Here is a 20,708-nt window from a genome sequence, read left to right as displayed (position 1 = left end):
CTGACATCATTCTTGCTAGTATTCAAAATGTAAGCTGTACCTGGGCAGGTTTTGATGCCTTTGGGCACATTAAGCTCCCACACACAATGTAGTTTTCACCCTAATCCCTTTCTTCTTCCTCCAGAGTTCATCTGTGAACTAGAGAATTTATACTTCCTCTTTTCAGTGTCACTTTCAGAACTTCTGCTAACCTCACGATCTGTTCCCTTAAATGCACCCCAGACAAAGGCGATAGCAAAGCAAAAGCTAAATTCAATTCTGCCACATCACCCTGGAGAAAAATGGCTCAACCGTTAAAGGGCAGACATGTGGTTCACTCTGGCTATTTCCTCTAAACTTGACTTTGGATTTTTATTCCTTAGTCATGTAAAGCTATAGACAGATCAGCTATCAGATCCCTGTACACAACAGTTTAAGAATGGCAAAAGAAAGCTGAATGGCAAGCAAGAAAAGTTACATGCAAGAAGACGGTTTGGAAACATAGACATTTAGAAAATGAAATCACATAGAAGCAAACATGACCAGTCAGTCAGATTCCTAGGATGCAAAAAAAAAAAAAATCAAAAGACTTGAAGGCTTATGCATTTAAAAGAGGGCATGTGGATGGTGATAGTGGTAAAGCACCAGTGAAGTTGGAAACAGATGGCTCTGAGTGCAGCTTCAATACACACCCTCGCCTTACATACGTACATATTTATATAAACACAACAATACATGAAATTATGTATATAATTTTACATATTAAGCATAAATGGACAGACATATCCTGTAGGATTTACTCCTGCAACTCTGCTTTGGGTTTCCTTTTAAATTCATCTTCAGTGATAAAAGGATCCCTTCTTACTTATTAGACACAGCGTTTGAATTTGCTTGGTGCCTTCTGACAATTGTGTCCCATCCTGTGCTCACTACAAAGTGTCCGGTTTTAAAACCGGCACAGCAGGAATGAGTAACTGCCTGGGCAAATGGGCACGTCTGCTTGGCTTCACAGGATGAGGACAAACGAGGGGTCCGCCCTGCAGAGATGCCCAGCCCTGCCCAGCTGCACGGACAGATGTCGGGACTCACCAGATGCTGCGTAAACACGGAAACATCCTCTGTGCTGTTGTCAGAACTGACTCGCACCAACCTCCCGAGTCTAGGGGAACTTACAACTGTAAAGGTCATAGTTCTGTTTCCTGCACTGTCCACGTCATTGGTCGCAGCTCTCAGGTCACGAGCTGAAAGGGGCTTCATGGAACCTAAGTGAAGATTGAAACATGCATGTAAGTATAAAGCCTATGAAGGCTATGGTTAATGAAATGATCTTTACAGACCCCTGAAAACTGGAAAACATGTAGTTATGTACGGGGGGGCTGGCTAGGTCGAACTTGAAATTGGGCTGTGAGGGGCCAACAGATCCATGCGGCTGCTGTTTGTGGATGTGCTTTGCTATGGGGGCCATAGATGAAGGAGGAAAATCCCACGAAAAGAGCCCCTCGGCCCCCGCAGTCCTGCATGTCTAACTGATCTCGAGAGAAAGAAGGCAACGCCAGGCGAGTGACACCCAGCTCGGCTCTGAGCACAGAAAGGGGGCGCCGGCTGTGTGCACAGAGAGAACAGGAGATAGCACCCTCCCTGGGAGGACAGACGCGTCCTGGCCTGACAGTGGCTGCAGGTGCTCAATGGAGTGTCCGTCTGTGGATGCCTGGGGGAGAGGTTGGCTCTGAAACAAATGGTAGCTGTCTCCAGAGGAGCCCCCAGATGTGCGGGTTGCATGGACAACGTGGGGAGGGAAGGGCCTGTGTGGATGTTAAGGGAAGAACCAGTGGGTGGTCAGAGTGCTAATGTGACCTCATTGATAACTAAGGGCCAGAGAGACTTGGGGGCATTCAGGTTAGCACAGTGCTTCTCAAATACTCTGTAGTGAAGGATCAGTGTTTCCCACCAAATCTATTGTGGACCAATAGTTTTATAAAATACAATAAAATGTCGCAACAATGTCAAATTGCTATAAAATTTTCTAAACACCTCCTTTCACTTCCCATTCTTATCAGTTCACAGACTAGAGGTCCATGGACCACAGTTTGTGGAATATAGGGCTAGAGTTTCTATCGCTTTACTTTGCATGGGTTCAGGGAATATCCCCAACCTGATAAGATGGCAGATCTGGGAGAGATTTACAGTCATCCTGGCCCAGAATCTCACCTTCTCTTTTCTGTTTTAGCCCTTGCTAAAGGGCTTTAGCGTTAGGTCTTGCACAGGGGCCTTGCACTAGCTCTTGGAGTTGGCACTTTATAAATTGTCTATGAAGTTGAGCCAATCACCTAATAATAACTAAGCTTCCTAAATGACATCCATTTTGCTTTCCTGACTCAACCATTACAGCCTTGGAGAGTGAGGGCCACCGACTGCAGTATTTAAACCACATTAGGTGCTTAAAGGCAGGACCTTGACTACAGCTAATACACGAGGAAGCCAGCTTTCAGTAAGATTTTCAAACATGCAAAGGTTGCTCTGAGCCTTTAATTTAGAGGTTCCCTTTAAAATACCTGACAACAAAACCAAAAATAACAAGTGGGACTACATCTACTCAGCAAAGGAAACCATCAACAAAATGAAAAGGCAACCTATGGAATGGGAGAAAATATTTGCAAACCACATATTGATAAAGGGTTAATATCCAAAATGTACAAGGATCTCATACAACTTAGTAGCAAAAAACCCCAAATAACCCAATTTTAAAATGGGCAAATGACTTAAATAGATATTTTTTCCAAAGAAGACTTACAAATAGGCAACAGGCACATGAAAAGGTGCTCATCAATGCTAATCATCAGGGAAATGCAAGTCAAAACCACAATGAGATATCACCTCACACCTGTTAAGATGTCCACTATCAAAAAGACATGACAGAATAAATGCTAGTGAGGGATGTGGAGAAAAGAGAACCCTTGCGCACTGTTGGTGGGAATGTAAATTGGTGCAGCCATATAGAAAATAGTACAGAGGTTCCTCAAGAAATTAAAAGTAGAACTAACATATGATCCAGAAATCCCACTTCTGGGTATATATTCAAAGGAAACAAAATGATTATCTCAAAGAGAAATCTGTACTCCCATGTTTATTGCAGCATCACTCAAAATAGTCAAGGTATGGAAACAACCTAAATGTCAATCAGTGGATGAATGGATCAAGAAAATGTCGTAAAATATGATATACACACACACACACACACACACAATGGAATATTATTCAGCCTTAAAAAAGAAGGAAATCTTGTCATTTGCAACAACATGGATGAAGCTAGAGGGCACCAGGCTAAGTGAAACAAGCCAGACAGAGAAAGACAAACACTGCATGGTATTACTTAGATGTGGAATCTTTTTTAAAAAAAGTCAAACTCATAAAAACAGAGATTGGAAAGTGGTTGCCATGGGGCTGGGGGTGAAGGAAATGATGAGAGTTTGCTAAAAGGGTATAAACTTTCAGTTATAGAATAAATAAGGTCTGAGGATCTGATGTATAACATGGTGATTATAGTTAACATCATATTGTATAATTGAAATTTGCAAAGAGAGTAGAACTGAAAAGAAAAAAGTAAATATGTGAAGTGATGAATGTATTCATTAACTGGGTGGGTGGGGGGAATCTTTTCACAATGTATACATAAATCAAATCATCAGGTTGTATAGTTCAGATATCTTACAATTTTATTTGTCAATTATACCTCTATAAAGCTGCAAAACAAAAGACAAAATAAAATAAAATAAGATAAAATAAAATACCGGAGCTCCTGAGATAGGCACTATGTCCTGGGGCTCCTGAGGGGCAGGCAGGAGGAGTACCTGGACATATCAGCCTCAGGAACACAGTTCTTCCCCAGGTTCAGGACTGCCTTGGTACAACCTTGGTTGTCACACACACACAAAGATGCTTTAACTCCCTCCCACATTTCTCTTAGTCCTTGCTGCTGGAAGTTTTGCGGTCACTGCCACCTTCTAGCTTCTGGAGCTGGGGACTCAGGATGTGAGGTCACCCCGGGGAGGCCAAGAGGAATTATTCTGTATGCTTAGTTAACATTACAGAAAGTCACAACTGAGGCCCACTCTCTGCTGCCTGCCAAGGTGGCCCCCATCCTGTCAAGTGGATTATACCTCTTTTGTGTGCAGTTTCTGGGCTCCCCAGCCTCCAACTTCTCATCTTCAGTTTTGCTTTGGAACTTTTCCCCACCGTGCCTTCTTAATTATTTCCTTCTTATAAAGGACTTGTAACTTTTCATTTATTCCTTCACCTCGAGGATTACCTTTGGCAGGTGTGTGTGTGGGGGGGTAGGTGGGAGGGACTCTTTAAAAGAATCATTTCATTATCTTATTTAGCCTTTTGGGGTAGAGGCCGCCAGAGATGTTCCAGGCCAAGAGTACTTTTCTCTCAGCCAGGCTATATTAATCCCTCATTCCCTTGTCCGGCTTCCTAACCCAGAAGAGTGTGTAGCTGCTAGCCAGCAGTCACCTGGAGCATGCTGGGTTGGAAAGGCTAGCTGGCCCCACGTTGTCACTGCTCCATGAGCATCTCTTGCCGCGCAGCCCAGTTCACCAAGAGCCTTCATTTCCCCCCACCCCATCTCATTTCATCCAAGCGTTGATATTTTCATCCATGAGCGTCAAGCACTTAATTTGGGAAAGGGTTCACTAAGGTCCCACCTAAATCTATATTCCACAGAAGAACTGTCCTACAAGGAGTGCGGTAATAAAAGGACTCCAACCATATCTGTTTGGCAAGCTCTTACTCCATATGTAGCTCTTGGAGATTTGAAGAGCAAATCAGCACGTTAAAGGCTCTAAGTCTTGGAGTAAAGTCATCTTCTTCACCCTTCTTTTAAGTACACCTATTGTGTTTATTTCATGAAAAACAACCACCACCATAACAGCAAGAGTTTCATGGTCACCAGGCTAGGAGGTCTTGTGCATCTCTTCAACAGACATTATCAGGTGTCTCGTATGTGACAAGCCCTATAATAAGGAGTAGAGATATACCAGGAAACAGCACAAACACAGTCCTGCCTTTTCTTTCAGATGTCATGGTAATCCTAGGAAGTATGTGTTTGTTTCCTCATCACTAAGAAGGGATGATAAGGCTCGGAGAGGTTAAGCAACTTGCCTAATGGTCAAACATAGGTCTCACTGACTCTGAAATGAGTATTATTAAAAAGTTGACAGGGGCTTCCCTGGTGGCGCAGTGGTTGAGAATCTGCCTGCCGATGCAGGGGACACGGGTTCGAGCCCTGGTCTGGGAAGATCCCACATGCCGCGGAGCAACTGGGCCCGTGAGCCACAACTACTGAGCCTGCGCGTCTGGAGCCTGTGCTCCGCAACAAGAGAGGCCGCGATAGTGAGAGGCCCGCGCACCGCGATGAAGAGCGGCCCCCGCTCGCCGCAACTAGAGAAAGCCCTTGCATAGAAACGAAGACCCAACACAGCCAAAAAAAATAAATAAATAAATAAGCCAGGAGCTCTTAAATAAATAAATAAATAAATATATATATTTTTAAAGTTGACACTATACTGCCTACACTATACTACTTTGAGCTCAGTGCTGAAATGATATCTGAGTTAGGAAATGTGAGGAATCATGCAAGAAGTCTGATAGATTCTGCTCTCCACCTTGCAGACGCAGCCTGCCTCTTCCCTGGGCTTCACATCCGCATTTATGCCGTCCTCTCTGGTATGCTCAGCCCTCTCTGTTGTCACCCATCATAATGCTACTCACTCTGCAGGGGCAGCCTAAGACCCAACTGGCCAACAGGATCTCCCTCACCATTGCAGTCCATGGGAAATTTTCCTCCCCTGAACTCAAGTAGCTCACCCAGTCTGCGCCCTCACTGGACACTTGGCATAATATATTTTGCATGATTAGTGTACTCTCGAGTATAAGTCTCTCATTTCCCTACTTAGTAAGCCTTTAATTTTTTCCTTGAAGATTGACAATCTTTTCTTATAGCTCTCGGTTATCTCCTGCTAAGCATTACAATATTCAATCCAGTGTTTCGAGACCATCTGACTAAAAGGTTTTATAAATCTCTGCTCTAAACCCTTTAGCAACATGCTGTGACTTCCTTCTGCTTTCTTCTCTCCCTCAATTCCCACCGTGGAGGACAGATGGCCCGTTGGTGAGACATGATTCTGTCTATATCATAACCAAACCCCAAGGGGATTGAAGTCACACAGTTTGCTACGAATACCCTTCGCTGATTCGTTACTTAACTCTAGGTCTGTGAAAGCTTATATTCTAGACCAGTTTGACAAAGCTCTCAAGGTCAACCCCTCCTCAACACTCTATGTAAAAGAGCCAAGTACAACTTGCATACACAGAAAGACTAGGACCTAAGGCCATAGTTTGTTCCAAAATGCCATCACTAAAGATAAACAAACACATTCAGTGGTGGCATTCAAGGTGAAAAAAATTGGTTACAAAATTCCTTTCTAGGGAATAAATTTTCCTGAAAGAAATAGAATATATATATAAACACACACACGCATACACACAAATATATATGCACATATATATGTAGGTATGTGTGTTTATGTGTGTATATATACAAAATAACAAAATGAAAATACACCTTGAGTGAATTTCTTTTCTTAGGTCACATGCTCAAAAAGTTTGTTTAGAACTATAGTTCTTCCTGCTTTAAAATAACTGAGTTAAAGAGTGACTCTCAAATTTGGCAGGGCATACAAGCTATGACTAACCTTAAAACATTCACCCACTAAGCATCCTTATCACTACCTTGTCTAACGCTACAAATTCTTACAAGTCTAGAGCCAGGGCCACTTTTTAGGGCAGTATATGCAAAGGAGGCAGTAGCATGGCCACGGGCTGCTGGGCTGGTGGGGAAAGCCCAATGGGCATGGGATCACTGAGGGTGAAAAAAAAGTTGGCTAATTCTGGGTTGCAGTATTTCCATAATCCAAGAGAGTAAAACACACAAAATTTCCATATAATCATTGTTGTTTATTAAATCGCTATGTATCTTTTCCTGGTTGTGTATATCAATCCATCAATAACATTAAGAAGGAGACAAACTAAATAGCCACCATGATGGTCTCATTCTCAGGGGACTGATATTCTAAAATAGAGGCAGCCCTGGAACACAGGCACGTACAGAAAGGACAGGAGCTGCTATCTGAGCACAGGGTTTGGGGTTGGCGTCGGCACTTGGTCTTGGGGCTTAGGATTCCTATTAGTTGCATGACTTTGAACCTGTCCAAGCGTCAGTGTTTTTTATGTGCCAAATAGAGATGATCAAAACTTGGTTTTAAACACATTATTTTGTTTAAATCCTTCTAACAACTCAGTTCAGGAGATAAAAAATATAAAACACTATAAAAACATAGATATCAATAGTATTTGAATATCTATTGTAGAATAGGAATAGATTTTCTCCTATTATAGTTCTATTAAATCCATAGCTCTATAAAAAGGAATAGATTTTCCCCGATATTTCAGAACATATAGGTCAACTCGAGTCTGACAAGAGCAGCAACAGTGGACAGCTGACAGCTGGAGTCACCCCAGAGGTGGGACACAGAGTGCCGCCCATCCCCCCGCCAAGGGGCTGGCTAATAGATGAGGGCGGCAGAGGTCACCCAGTGTCTGCTCCCAGCAGGACCTGACATGGGGGGTCCTGAGGGAAGAAGACTGGGGCATCTGTCATCATCATCCCTGCAGCTTCACACAGCATCAGGGACCAACATCCTCGGGAGGCTGCTGGGTCAGACCGAGCAAGGCTCAGCTGTGTCCTGGAGAGAGGATGAGGAGATGTGGTCTTCAGAAGCATGTCCACACCTACGAATGCTGATGCAGAACAGAGGGGGCCCCTGCTACTTGGGGATGTTAGGGTAGGAAGAATGCCAAGAACAACTGGACCAAGGGACCCATAATGTCCATCCCATCTCTCAAATCTGTGGCTCTATTGTTCTCATTCCACACCCACCCAACCTCAGATCAAATGTAAGAACCACCTGATGGAAACATACAATAAAAATGCATTTTCCTTCCTACTGGCCAGGGGCTGGAGTTGGAAATAAGTCACAGTCTGGGGATAAAAGGCGACACAGAAACCAAGAATAACAGACCTAACGAGCTAGAGGGAGCTGGAAAATGAAACAGCTCACTTTGGAATCTGAGGATAACGTGCAAGTTCCAGTGGAGCGTTCTTGGATACAGGATACAGGGAGGCCAGGGCAGGGCAGATGCGGCGCATGTTGGGAAGGGAAATGAGATGGTTGCTCAGGCTGAGTCCAAATATTAAACACAGGGCTAAGAAAACTATATGTTTTGCATAGTTCCGCAAAGGTGACAACTATGTTTTGCATAGTTCCACAAAGGTGACAACATATTTTTCTTGCTAAACTAATATTCAGTAAAGCAGGTGCCAGAAACTCAGAACTTTCTAAGTTGTAGCGGCTGTAACTCCCCTTTAATCTAATAAAACTGTCTTCAATTACTAAACCAGAGTTTAGCCAGAATAGATGAAAGGTATTTAATCTTTTGCAGCAACCAGATTTACTCTGATTTTAGACCCTCTTTTTAATAGATTGCTGTATTTTTCAGAATTTTAGGGTGCAGTCGTTTGCTTATTTTTTAAAACACTAAATGGCACCCTAATTGCCTTGAAAAACCTGATAGAAGCATAACACTTATTCTCAGAGAAAAATTATGGAACATAAAAAGGCTTCAGAAGAGAAGAATCTGGATTAACATATCTTGGATTGGATTTTTGATAAGGTTTCTTTTTGTGAGCTCAAATGCTTAAAGCACCTAAAAATTTCAAAATTTCTCCTTAAAATTCTTGTTTTTTTCTTAAAGTTACAAACAGTAACCTTTTTCTCTAGGGTTACAATAGAGGTATGTAAGCTTTATCTATTTCCTGGTTGCATAGCCAAGTTATATCATCTCTTTAAGCCACAAATTCTGCCAACTTGCTGTGAATATATCACCTATTTTGCATAGATGTAAGGATTAAAAGACTAGTACAATGCTAGCCCCATGGATCTCAGTCCTGGCTGTACTTCAGAACCACCTGGGACTTAAAAAAAATAATGATGGCCAGGACCCACTCCAAATTCCCATTCACTCCAAATACCCATTCAATTGGTATATGGTGAGGCTGAGACACTGGTATTTTTTAAATCTTCCCAGAGCTTGAGAACAACTGGCTAGCGTAACCATGGAGTGGCCATAATTAATAAAATGATTAGTGTCTTTTTCCATCTATATTTGACTGAAAATGCATATCAATTAAACAATTTACAATGCACAGGTTTTTTAAAAAACTGAAATATAAAATTTTATTATTTCCTGTGCTGTCTACGTCAGTGCTTTTTTTGGGAAATAACAAGTTTTAAATTTTTTTCCTCCTTTTTTATTACCCCTGCCATTGGGTAAATCATTTTCTATTCCTGCAGTGAGGGTACTGAGCCAGAGACGCTACCTTAGATCTTTCCATTCTTGGCAAAAAGCAGTCCAAAGGCTTCAGGGCCCCGAAGCAGGAACTCAGTGAAATCCTGATGGTCCCCCTGATACACAGGGTTTTATATTCAAAAACGAAAACCCCAAGATCTAGATGGTCAGGACAGAACCTGGCTCTCCTGCTTCTTTAAGGACCCTAAGGAGAGAGCAGGAAGAAAGTGCACACAGAACATAAAGATTGCCCTTCACCAACATGCCCTCTTCTGAGGAACGGGAGATAGGAAAGAGAGGGGTGGGGGAGACCCAGCCTTGCTTTTGCTAAATTCCTGCAAAGAGACAATTCTTTCTGGGACTTTGTAACTGTTGTTGATAGCACTCTATAGTAAAAGATGATACTTTATACCATTCAGGTAGAACTTTCTAAATAAACTGAAAAACACTTAAACCCAAACACTCAATAAAGTTAAAATCTTACCTGGAAAGATGCTCAGTCCTCTGTTTACTTCTAAGCTAATGATCAGAGCTCGAGCTGTGATACTAAAAATTTGTCGTGGTGCAAAGTTCAAACCATCAGTAACCTGAAAATTAAAGCCTCCTGACATTGCTCCTCTAAAAGAAGAAATTACATTCTGGTCAATTTGGTTGTTTTGCAAAAGCCACCCACTTTCACCTTCTCTCCCACCTGATCCCCCTGCAAAGTGACCCCTATCAATTTGAGAGTATGATAATAGTCACTGAGCTCACCAAATCAAATATTGCCAAAACACAAAGTTAAAAGAACATCAATAAAGGTCTAAAATGCATATTCCTGCCTCACCCTCTCCTGAGGGTAATAAAAGAAAGCAAAGATGTTACCTCCAAGAAATTTTTTAAAAAATTTAAAACATGTTCATCACCTGCATTTTATTATTTTGGCATCAATTTATACCAATCAAAGTAATACATGGGGCTTCCCTGGTGGTGCAGTGGTTGAGAATCCGCCTGTTAATGCAGGGGACACGGGTTCGAGCCCTGGTCTGGGAGGATCCCACATGCCGCGGAGCAACTAGGCCCGTGAGCCACAACTACTGAGTCTGCGCGTCTGGAGCCTGTGCTCCGCAACGAGAGAGGCCGCGATAGTGAGAGGCCCACGCACCACGATGAAGAGTGGCCCCCGCTTGCCACAACTAGAGAAAGCCCTCGCACAGAAACGAAGACCCAACGCAGCCAAAAATAAATAAATAAATTAATAATAATAAAAAAAGATACAATCTTTAAAAAATAATAATAATACATGCATGCAATGTACACACACACGCACACACACACACCCCTTAGCAATTTCTGAACTACTGATAACACTTACTTGATAATAAGGAAAATGAAAACTAGAGGGAAGTAAATAACACTTAGCCCCTCCCCCCAAATAAGTTCCCATTATTCATCTATTTCAAACTAGCTGTTTTCTGCTAAGAGGGGAAAGAGAAAAGTGGAGAAAGACTCAGCCCCAGTTTTGTTAAATTCCTGCAAGAAGAGAATTCTACTCCCACACTTCTGTCAAGGGATCAATTAGTGATATCAGAAAAGTTATAAATTAACTTATGTGCGAAACAGAAGTTGAGTCGGGCCCCCTATTGATCCCATTCCCGGGAGAGCTTTACCAATCTGACTCCCAAAGCACCAGGCAAGATCACCAGGCAGACAGCCTGATGATCACGGCCCCCTCACCCTTTGAAATTGTTCATCCAGCAGTAAATCTGCAGGCCCACAGGTCTCTGCATCACGTAATGGGTAGAAATGTCCTCTTTGTTGCCCTCAGGGACATGTGGCAGCGAAACAAAGGAGGCATGGTTCACTCTGCAATTACCTACTACTCCCGTAATAACATGATTTAATAAAGGGCTGGTTGATGGCTTAACGGTCTCTCAAGTCTCTGTTATCTAAGCAAACCCAGGGAGTTCTGATTCCTCACCAAAAAAAAAGGTTACAGCCTTTAAAATTTTTTTCCAAAACACTCAAGAGTCATATTTTAAAAAACAGCCAAAAAAAAACAAAAAACAAAAAAACAGAGAAAGAGAATTCTGGATCTGCCTAATTCAGAGCAGAGGCCCACAACCAAATGTTATTTTTCTTTGTCTGCTCACTTTTACTAGAAATAGCACTTTGAAAATTGTATTTAATTAAATGTGAAATTAGGGAGAGAATGCTTTCTGCCATTAGGCACTTTGAACATTTCATGAATCTGGAGACAAAATAGAAATGGAATGGAAAGGAATTATATCAAAACAAATACTAGAACAGTGTACTGGGTATGCCCTAACTATCACACTAATTATGACCAAAGAGGGGGAAGGAGGGAAACATGAAAGCAGCTGTGACCTGTGGATTTTCTATTGTACAACCTCAGATCTTCCTGACTTGACTGTACTTTCAGAAGGGCAACCTGAAATCACTTAGCTCCTCCACTTCTCGGCTCTATCGACCTACTTAGGTTGTTATGTGGAATAATGAATTAGATTAATGGCAGAGCACTGTGCAAATATAAATGCTAAGAGAGACTAATTAAACCTAAGCCTTTGTTTGGGGCTGCTGATGGACAGATGTAGCAGGGAGAACCAGCTGATTTCAGCAAGACTCATCGGCAGCTGGGCTCCAGCCACTTTGAAGGCTATTATTGCCTCCAAGTCCATTTACAAAATTTAATGATTCACTCTCAAAGAGCTTGACTATAATCCCCCTTCTTGCTTTTTAAGGAGAAATTATTTTCTCTACTTGCCAAAAGCAAATATTGACCTGGTAGTTTAACAAATAAATCAATCCAGAGAGCTAATTTATATTTTAATCCTTCATTGCAAAGGGTAACTTCAGTTCTTCAACCTACGCTAGCCTTCAGTGGGTGGCAGCTAGTGGAGAACGCCCAGCTTTAGGGTCAGACCAACTTATATCTTTCTGGGCCTCAGTTTCTTCATCTCTGAAACAGGGTCATCACTTCCGCTCACACAGAGAACTTCTGCAGGTTAAATGAAATGGATCATGTGACTGAACCTTCTGCAGTGCCTAGCGTGTGTCAGAGAGTCAGTAACTCCTTTCCATTGCAAACTGCATCGTTTTAGAAATTCCAGACCTCCCCTGTGCAAGTCTCTACAGTAGATCTCACCATTCTGAATATAAGATAATCCTTTCATAGAGATAAAAAACTTCCTAGTCCCTTGCCTAATAATACCTGGATTTTTAGTATCTACTAATCGAAACCACACATAATTGGCAGAAACATCCTGTCACTTCAATGTCCCTTTAAATAAATTGTATTTTACTAATGAGCGTATCTGCACACAATTAAAAAATAAAAACACACATATGTGGAAAAGATCATTCAGTCTAGAAATAATGCTTTGGTACATATGTGGGTGGATTTAGGATCTTGTTGCAATAAAACTAATCCCCAACAGGTCCCCAGGCTACGGGTTTGGTACCACTAGATGACAGCAGTCACACAGTAAATGATTTTTAGATTATCTGGGGATTCTTTGTACTTAACTGCAAAGATAATCAGGAAATTACTACATTTGAATTTAGAAGATTTTAATCTTTATTTTCTTTACTGTATTTTCAAAGAAGATAATTAAAAATGGCTGGAAAGATATGGCTTTTAGCTTTCCCATCAGGCTCCCCCAAGCTCATGCTCCCCCCCATTTCCTCCTGCAGGCTGGGAATGGGTGGCTTCCTCTCTGCGACCACTGACAAGGGTAGCCTGGAAACAAAGGCAGGTTAGAGCACCCCTTCTGCAGATTTACAGTAGCTATTTGGCCTACTGATTTACTGCTGACCAGAAGGAAGAAAACAAAGTCTTTTAATGTCAGGATCTCTTAGATTTACAGTTATACTTATTCATTCATTCGTGTGTTCATTCATTTAACAAATACATCTGTTGTGTTCACTAATGTATCCCTCGCATTTGGAACATTACCTGGCACATAATAAGTATTCAATATGAGTTCATTCTTTCAGTAAATTTGTATTAAGCACCTACTATGTTCCAGTCACTGTGCTGAGGATATAAGCGCAAACAAAAGAAAGAGCCTATTCTTCTAGCCCTTATACTCTAGTGGGGAAGACAGACAACAAACAAATGAACAAATCAATCAATCAATGTCAGGTAGCCAGGGTAAGGGATAGTGGGTGACGGAAGAGACGCTATTTTAGTGTGTGATCAGGAAAAGGCTCTCTGAGAAGCATATATATGAGTGTAGGCCTTACACGACAGTGTGAGTAAGCCACGTGTGAGTTACAGGTACCCTCTAATGTTTGCCATTATTGACCTCACCAAACTGTGTCACTTTTTAAAAAATTATAGAGTTTGCAAAGTTTTTAGATGGCTTGTGGTTTTCCTTCAGCAGCTACATGTTAACCTCTGATTGAAACACATTTTAGTTTCACGTTGTTTTTCTCAGTGACATACCAGTGTGTACAAACACTAGCTGACCCTCACTGATTTGAGCCTGGGTGAAGTTCTGCATGCTTCGGCCAAGAAAGGACTTGAGAGCCAAATGCCCATTGCTGGGTGGAGAGACCAAGTAGGCAAGGTCCTGTGGGGAGGAGTCCCCATCTTCTGCACAGAGCTCACCACTGGTAATCTCAGTGACAGAATTCACCCACACCTTAAAAAGAAGAGAATTCACCCACACCTTAAAAAGAAGAGAATCACAGATCTTGAAAGGACCAATTTCAACCATATAACACTAGTAAACTGAATAGCTATGAGACCCTGGCCCCTTGCACAAAGATTTAAAAACTGAAGCCATTCACCGAGTTTTTAAAGCATGAAGATTCCTAATTCAAAACAGACAGGTAATTAAATGCCAGATGAAATGCAGAGCATGTTGTAGTGTTGATTTATGAGGTTTATGAGGTTTCAATAAAAAATAGGATTCATCGTTATGTATTCAAAATTAACTATTTAAACTGCATATGCATTTATATAAAGTATAAAAGGAATAAAAGCTGATGGTTACTAAGTACCTTCTGTGTGGCTGGCATGTGCTAATACTCTGTGTGGAATCTCAATCACAGAACCTACCTCATAGGGTCGATTTAAGGATTTCTATTCATTAAGAAGCGAATGATTTCATCAGCTTTTAAATATTTGAGGGCAAAACACACCCTGCACATTTTTTATTATTCTCCTTTATCCTACCTGTCTTGCAGGAAAACAAATATCTGGTCCCTATGGCCTTATAATGTTTGCTGTGCTGGTAGCTCATCGCAATTCTTTCTGAGGAATAGTCTCTATTTTTCCAGTTACATTTAAAATCTATTCACATTATTCAACAATTCATCATTTTTTGAGCATCTACTACATTCCAGGCAATGTTCTGGTGTTTGCAATACGTCAGTGAAACAGAGTCTTGTCCTTGTGGAGCGTACATTCCAGCAGGAGAGCAGAAGGGAATACAGAGAAAAAAAGAATAGAAATAATGAAGAAATGAATTACATAGTCTGTTAGAGGGCCACAGGCACTGTGAAAAACATTTTAAATGAAGCAACATGAGACGCTCAGGAGTGGGAGAGTGTTAGACAGGAGGCTCATCTGAGGAAAGCTGGAAGGAGGCGAGGGGGGAGCCACGTGGACGTGTGGGGAAGAACATACAGGCAGAGGGGACAGCCCTACAGTGGGAGCAAGCCTCAGCTGTTTGAGGAGCAGCAAAGAGGTCAGGGTGGCGGGGCCAGAACAAGCAAGATGAAGAGTAGACGGAGGCGAGTCAGACACAGCCTGGAAGGTCAAATCCCGCAGGCTCTTGAAGGCCACCAGAAGAGCTCGGGCTTCACTTGAGTGCGATGGGGGATCATCGTGGGGCTTTAGGTGAGGTGTAGCTTGGTCTGGCTTAGGTCTTAACAGATCCCTGTGGCTTCTGTGTCAAGGACAGACTCTGGAAGGCCAAGGGTAAAAGCAGGACGACAGTTAGGAGGCGACTGCAATAATCCTGGAGAGAGATGAAAGAAGAGGGTGGGGGGAGCTGGAGAGGAGGTAAGAAGCGGGGACATTCTGGGTGTGTGTTGGCCGTAGAGCCAACAGTTTCTGATGAGCTGGGTGTGGTGAGGTGCAGAAGAAGGAAAGGCAGTGAGAAGAACCTGGTCTGGGTCTCAGCAACTAGAAGGATGGAGTCACCGTCAACCGAAACGAGGGCAGCTGCGGGTGGAGTGGATCTGGCAGTAAGAGCAGGAGTTCAGTTTTGAACATGCTGAGTTTAAAGTGCTTGTTGAGACGTCACACCAGGTCTGATGGAATTAGGCTGTTTCGAGTTTCTCTAATCCTGCAGTCACGTGATATTTCACCAAAACGAAAGATGGCGGCTTTATCACTAACTAGATTTTCTCATTTCTCTCTGTATTTATAAATGTCCTCCCCACAGAAACTCTGTGCACACTCCCAAGCTTATGTGTCATTCTTTGCTCTCTGACTAGAACCTTATCATCTTCTACACTTGTTACCAACTTGCTTAAAAATTCAATCCTAAGCAATTTACTAGGTAATTGCTCTGGTCTAAGGGGCTGTTCTTCTCAGTAGAAAAGGCAGTTTATGAAATAACTTAACTGTAACTAAACAGAATTTGAGATAGGGAGATTAGAAAGTACATAGGATTCCTACATTTACCTACCAGACATGATATGCTACTTCACCTATGAAACCTTGGGCACATTTCTCAATTTCTCTGTGCCTCAATTTCCTCAATAGTGAACTAGGAATAATAGAATTATTATGTATAATGAGTAAGATAAGATCTGCAATTGCTTAGAAAAAGCTTCATCTGGCACATAGTAAGCATTCAATAAATATTAGCTTTATGTTACCCATCTTCTTCCTCAGATTTGGCTCTGAGGATAGATGTGATTTCTTCATACTACTTAAAAGTCATTTGGAGTTTAATGATTACCACTTTCTTTTTTTTAATATTTATTTATTTGGCTGTGTTGGGTCTTAGTTGTGGCGCACGGGCTTCTCTCTAGTTGCGGTGTGCAGGCTCTCTAGTTGTGGCACGCGGCCTTAGTTGTCCCGTGGCATGTGGGATCTTAGTTCCCCGACCAGGGATCAAACCCATGTCCCCTGCATTGGAAGGCAGATTCTTAACCACTGGACCACCAGGGAAGACCCTGATTACCACTTTTAAGGCTATTCTTTTTTTTAACTTTTTTTAAATTGGAGTATAGTTGATTTACAATATTAAGTTAATTTCAGGTGTACAGCAAAGTGATTCAGTTATATATATATTTTTTCAGATTATTTTCCATTATAGGTTATTACAAGATATTGAATATAGTTCCCTGTGCTACATAGTAAATCCTTGTTGCTTATCTATTTTACATATAGTACGGTGTATCTGTTAATCACATACTCCTAATTTATCCCTCTCCCCATCCCTTTCTCCTTTGGTAACCATAAATTGGCTATTCTGTAATATGTACTGTACATTTTGTTTAATCCCACAGCATTCCTCCATAATTTGAGGTAAATAGTTTATCCATTTAATGATTGTGTTGTCAATGGATGCTCCTATATCTTGGCATTTGGAATATGCCCACTGAGGATTTTTCAGCCCTAAACTCTAAGGACATCAATTTTTTAATAGCTACCAGAAATGTTAATCAACCTAATGTTCAAATTATAAAGTTTTGGTCTTCAGTTAATCCATGGAAAGCCTACAGTTTCTATAAAATACACAAGTTGGACTGCTTAACAAAATTCCAAGTCCAATCATTCTAGTTTTTCACTTTTTACATTTTTAAATCCATCGGTGTACTTTATTCTCATTTTTTCAGGAACTTGGACTGATTTGGAAATGTACTGCCATTTCTCTTCCCATGACTCGTAGATACTCATTTTTTCCAACACCATGCATACGAAAGCTGGATGAAGCATGTTTTCCACTGTAGTTACTCTTCTTTGAAACACTGCTTTTGCTCCTCTTGCCTCTGGAACATACCATCTTCCAAAACAAATGTAAAACCTGCCACCGAAAACAAGAGCTAGTAACCTCAGGTCTCCACTTCTACTCAAACCAAATTTAGTTCAATTAAAAGTCCCACTGCTTTCGGTGAGGCCTGATTTAATGCCTAGTCCTTGGTAACGGAAACTTCAAATGGGTGGGGACAAGAAAAACAAAGTCTCCAAACTTGAATTCAGATTTCAACGTGACCCAAAGCCCAAGAAATAATGGTTTAAGGAGTTAATATCTGAAACAATTAACACTTGAACCTGGAATGATATATTTTTTAATTCACCTTTAACTTAAACAAGAGGTTAGTGAGATTTAGAAAAATTATGATCCAATATATCCAAATTATGCTCTTAATATTTAAAAACCCAGACTTTTGTTTTGAGTTTCATATGAGAGATGTGAAATATTTGTGAACTGACTATCCCACTATTTGACCCCTTCAGGTCTTAAGGCCTCCAAGTCACCGGTTCAGACTTTGCTGCCTTCATTCTTCCACTGTCCCTAGCTCTCGAAGCTCTTTTCAGTGATGGCAAGTGCTTATGAGAAACAAGCAAACAGTTCTATTTCTGGTATGAACAGCAACAACAATAAAACAAAATGTACAGTATCACTGAAAGCAAAAGTTGAAAAATAGAAAAATGAAGCCCCCTTGTGGACACCAATACATTTTATCAGGTATGCACGAAAATCACTGGTCATGCTTGAGTATAAAAGAGAGTATGTTCAGGAGAACATACTTCTGAGAGTAAAATGCAAGGGATTCACCTGACGTGGTCTAACTCCAATTCCTAACTCCAGTTGGTCATGACAGAAATGATCTCCTGTACCACTGAATGGCCATGATCAGCCAGCCACAAGTCCTGTGACTTAAGGCAATTTGTTAAAATACTTTCAGTACACTTGGAATGATGGGACTGAGGGGTTAACGTTCAGATTTCTGCCTCTGAATTCCCATCCAGAGTCTGAGATGCTATTAGCAGCTCTGACCCTATCCTCCCACTTCCTTTTCTCAGGTAGACTGCAGATGACCCTTCATGCCGTCTCTTCTAAGCTCCAATGACAAGTAAGGAGAGTGAGCAGTCATGTGGGATAGTCTGAAGGTCTTGAGAAAATGTTGTTTGAAAGTCAAAGACACCAGGGGCTTCCCTGGTGGCGCAGTGGTTGAGAATCCGCCTGCCAATGCAGGGGACACGGGTTCGATCCCTGGTCCGGGAAGATCCCACATGCCACGGAGCAACTAAGCCCGTGCACCACAACTACTGAGCCTGTGCTCTAGAGCCCGTGAGCCACAACTACTGAGCCCACGTGCCGCAACTACTGAAGCCCACGTGCTTAGAGCCCGTGCTCCACAATGAGAGAAGCCACTGCAATGAGAAGCCTGCGCACTGCAACGAAGAGTAGCCCCTGCTCGCCGCAACTAGAGGAAGCCGGCGCGCACCAACGAAGACCCAACACAGCCAAAAATAAATAAATAAAAATAAATAAATTTATTAAAAAAAGAAAAAGAAAGAAAGTCAAAGACACCAGAGAATCTGAAGACTATGATGGTTAATTTTATGTGTCAACTTGACTGGGCCACAGGGTACCCAGATCTTTGGTCAAATATTATTCTGGGTGTTTCTATGAGAATGTTTTTGGATGAGATTAACATTTAAATGGGTTCAGTAACATCGATTGTCCTCCCTCAGGTGGGTGGGCCTCAGCAATCAGCTGAAAGCCTGAATGGAACAAAAGGACTGATCCTTCCCTAGGATCAGGGCAGTAAAGAGAATCCTTTCCTGCCTGACTGCCTTTGAACTGGGACACTGGCTCTTCCTGGCAGCCTTTATATGGGAACTATACCATCGGCTCTCCTACGTCTCCAGCTTGCCCACTCACCCTACAGATCTTGGGACTTGCCAGCCTTCATGATCACATAAGCGAATTCCTTATAATAAACAAACAAACAAATAAATAAACACACACACACACACACACACACACACCCTATTGGTTCTGTTTCTCTGGAGAACCCTACATAATACAGAGGCCTTATTAATTCATATTTAGGACTGTTTTTGCCCCAGACTCTGCCACTGTCTAACTTGGTTATTTTGGGCAAGTCACTTAACCTCTGAAGCTTTCTCTCTTCTTTAAAATGGAAATAACAGCAATACTTGCTTTATCTACCTCACCAGGTCCTTGGGCTTCTTAACTATAACCATGAAGGAAGAGGTAGTAGAGAATCATGGTTACGAGCAGAAACTTGCATTCTAGCTCTGCCACTTACTGCCTACCAGCAGCTCTTCTAGTACTGACCTTGGGCAAATGTCTGAGCCTCTCTGTGCCTCAGGTTCCTCATCCTTAAAATAGAAATTATATTCCATAGAGTTGTTGAAGATTAAATGAGTAAATAAATATAATGCTTAGAACAATGCCAGAAACAGAGTAAGTGCTAGGTAAGCATTAGCTACCATTAAGATTATGTAAATGATAGTTGTTATTACTGTTTGCTATGCTCTGAAATCTAGAAGAAGAAAAATCACTGTCTGAAATAATCCCCTACCTTTGAAACTTTTGCCTGGAAAGAAGTAACTAGTAACCGTAGCTTTGGAGAAATTATCTGTTTGTTGGAAAATGTACTCCCACAGCTCTGCTATTTTGATGAAATGCATACTCTTTATACATTAGTTTTCAGAAACTTCAGAAAGCCTAATGCATGGCAGTTCTTTTGTATAAACAGTTATCCATTTGTGAGAATAACTTGCATTATGTTCAACACACACAGTTTTTCCAGGAAGTTTTCTGTGTTCATTTGCCGTTGTTATTACACATTCTCATGGATATGATAGAGATATCATACTCCAATAAAAAAAATTAGGGGCATAAAGTAAAGAATATCTTAGATGTCATAAACTGCCAATACAGGTTCTTGAAATCAGCAAGAGCAATTCCTGACTGTCTCTTTTTCATCAGGTCTAAATTACGCTGAGATTGATAATAGACACTGTAGTTATATCATAAAATTTTAGTGCATAAGATTTCCTTCTTCTAAAATCCTTAAACCAATTCCATTCACGTTACGCTATATATAACAGGAAAGCAATGTTGTAACTATATACCCTGGTCTACATCCCTTTTTCTTTGAATATTTAAAATTTTATAACTTATGTTCTTCCTTTTCTGTATTTGCCCTCCTCAACATGACTTTGGGCCATAAGAGCAGTACCTAAAGCGAATCAGCCAGGTTTGCAGACAATATACCGGGTCCGTCCAGCCCTATCTCCTTTCCTGCTGGACAGA

The 20,708-nt window shown here is 41.5% G+C and overlaps 1 protein-coding gene across 1 annotated transcript in view; it reads right to left on the bottom strand.

Moving 5' to 3' along the window:
• LOC309657931 (chondroitin sulfate proteoglycan 4-like) overlaps nt 1-20,708 on the bottom strand; it is a 68,290-nt gene that overhangs the window by 19,968 nt on the left and 27,614 nt on the right. The window contains 3 exon segments of the mRNA XM_082455969.1: nt 1,069-1,241; nt 9,929-10,060; nt 13,892-14,090. Coding sequence (XP_082312095.1) covers nt 1,069-1,241; nt 9,929-10,060; nt 13,892-14,090 — 504 coding nt within the window.

This window comes from Balaenoptera physalus, assembly GCF_965194825.1.
Source record: "Balaenoptera physalus genome assembly, chromosome: 3".
Classification (NCBI taxonomy): domain Eukaryota; kingdom Metazoa; phylum Chordata; class Mammalia; order Artiodactyla; family Balaenopteridae; genus Balaenoptera; species Balaenoptera physalus.
Note: the sequence above shows the minus strand (reverse complement) of the source record. Positions and strands in the feature narration are given on the sequence as shown.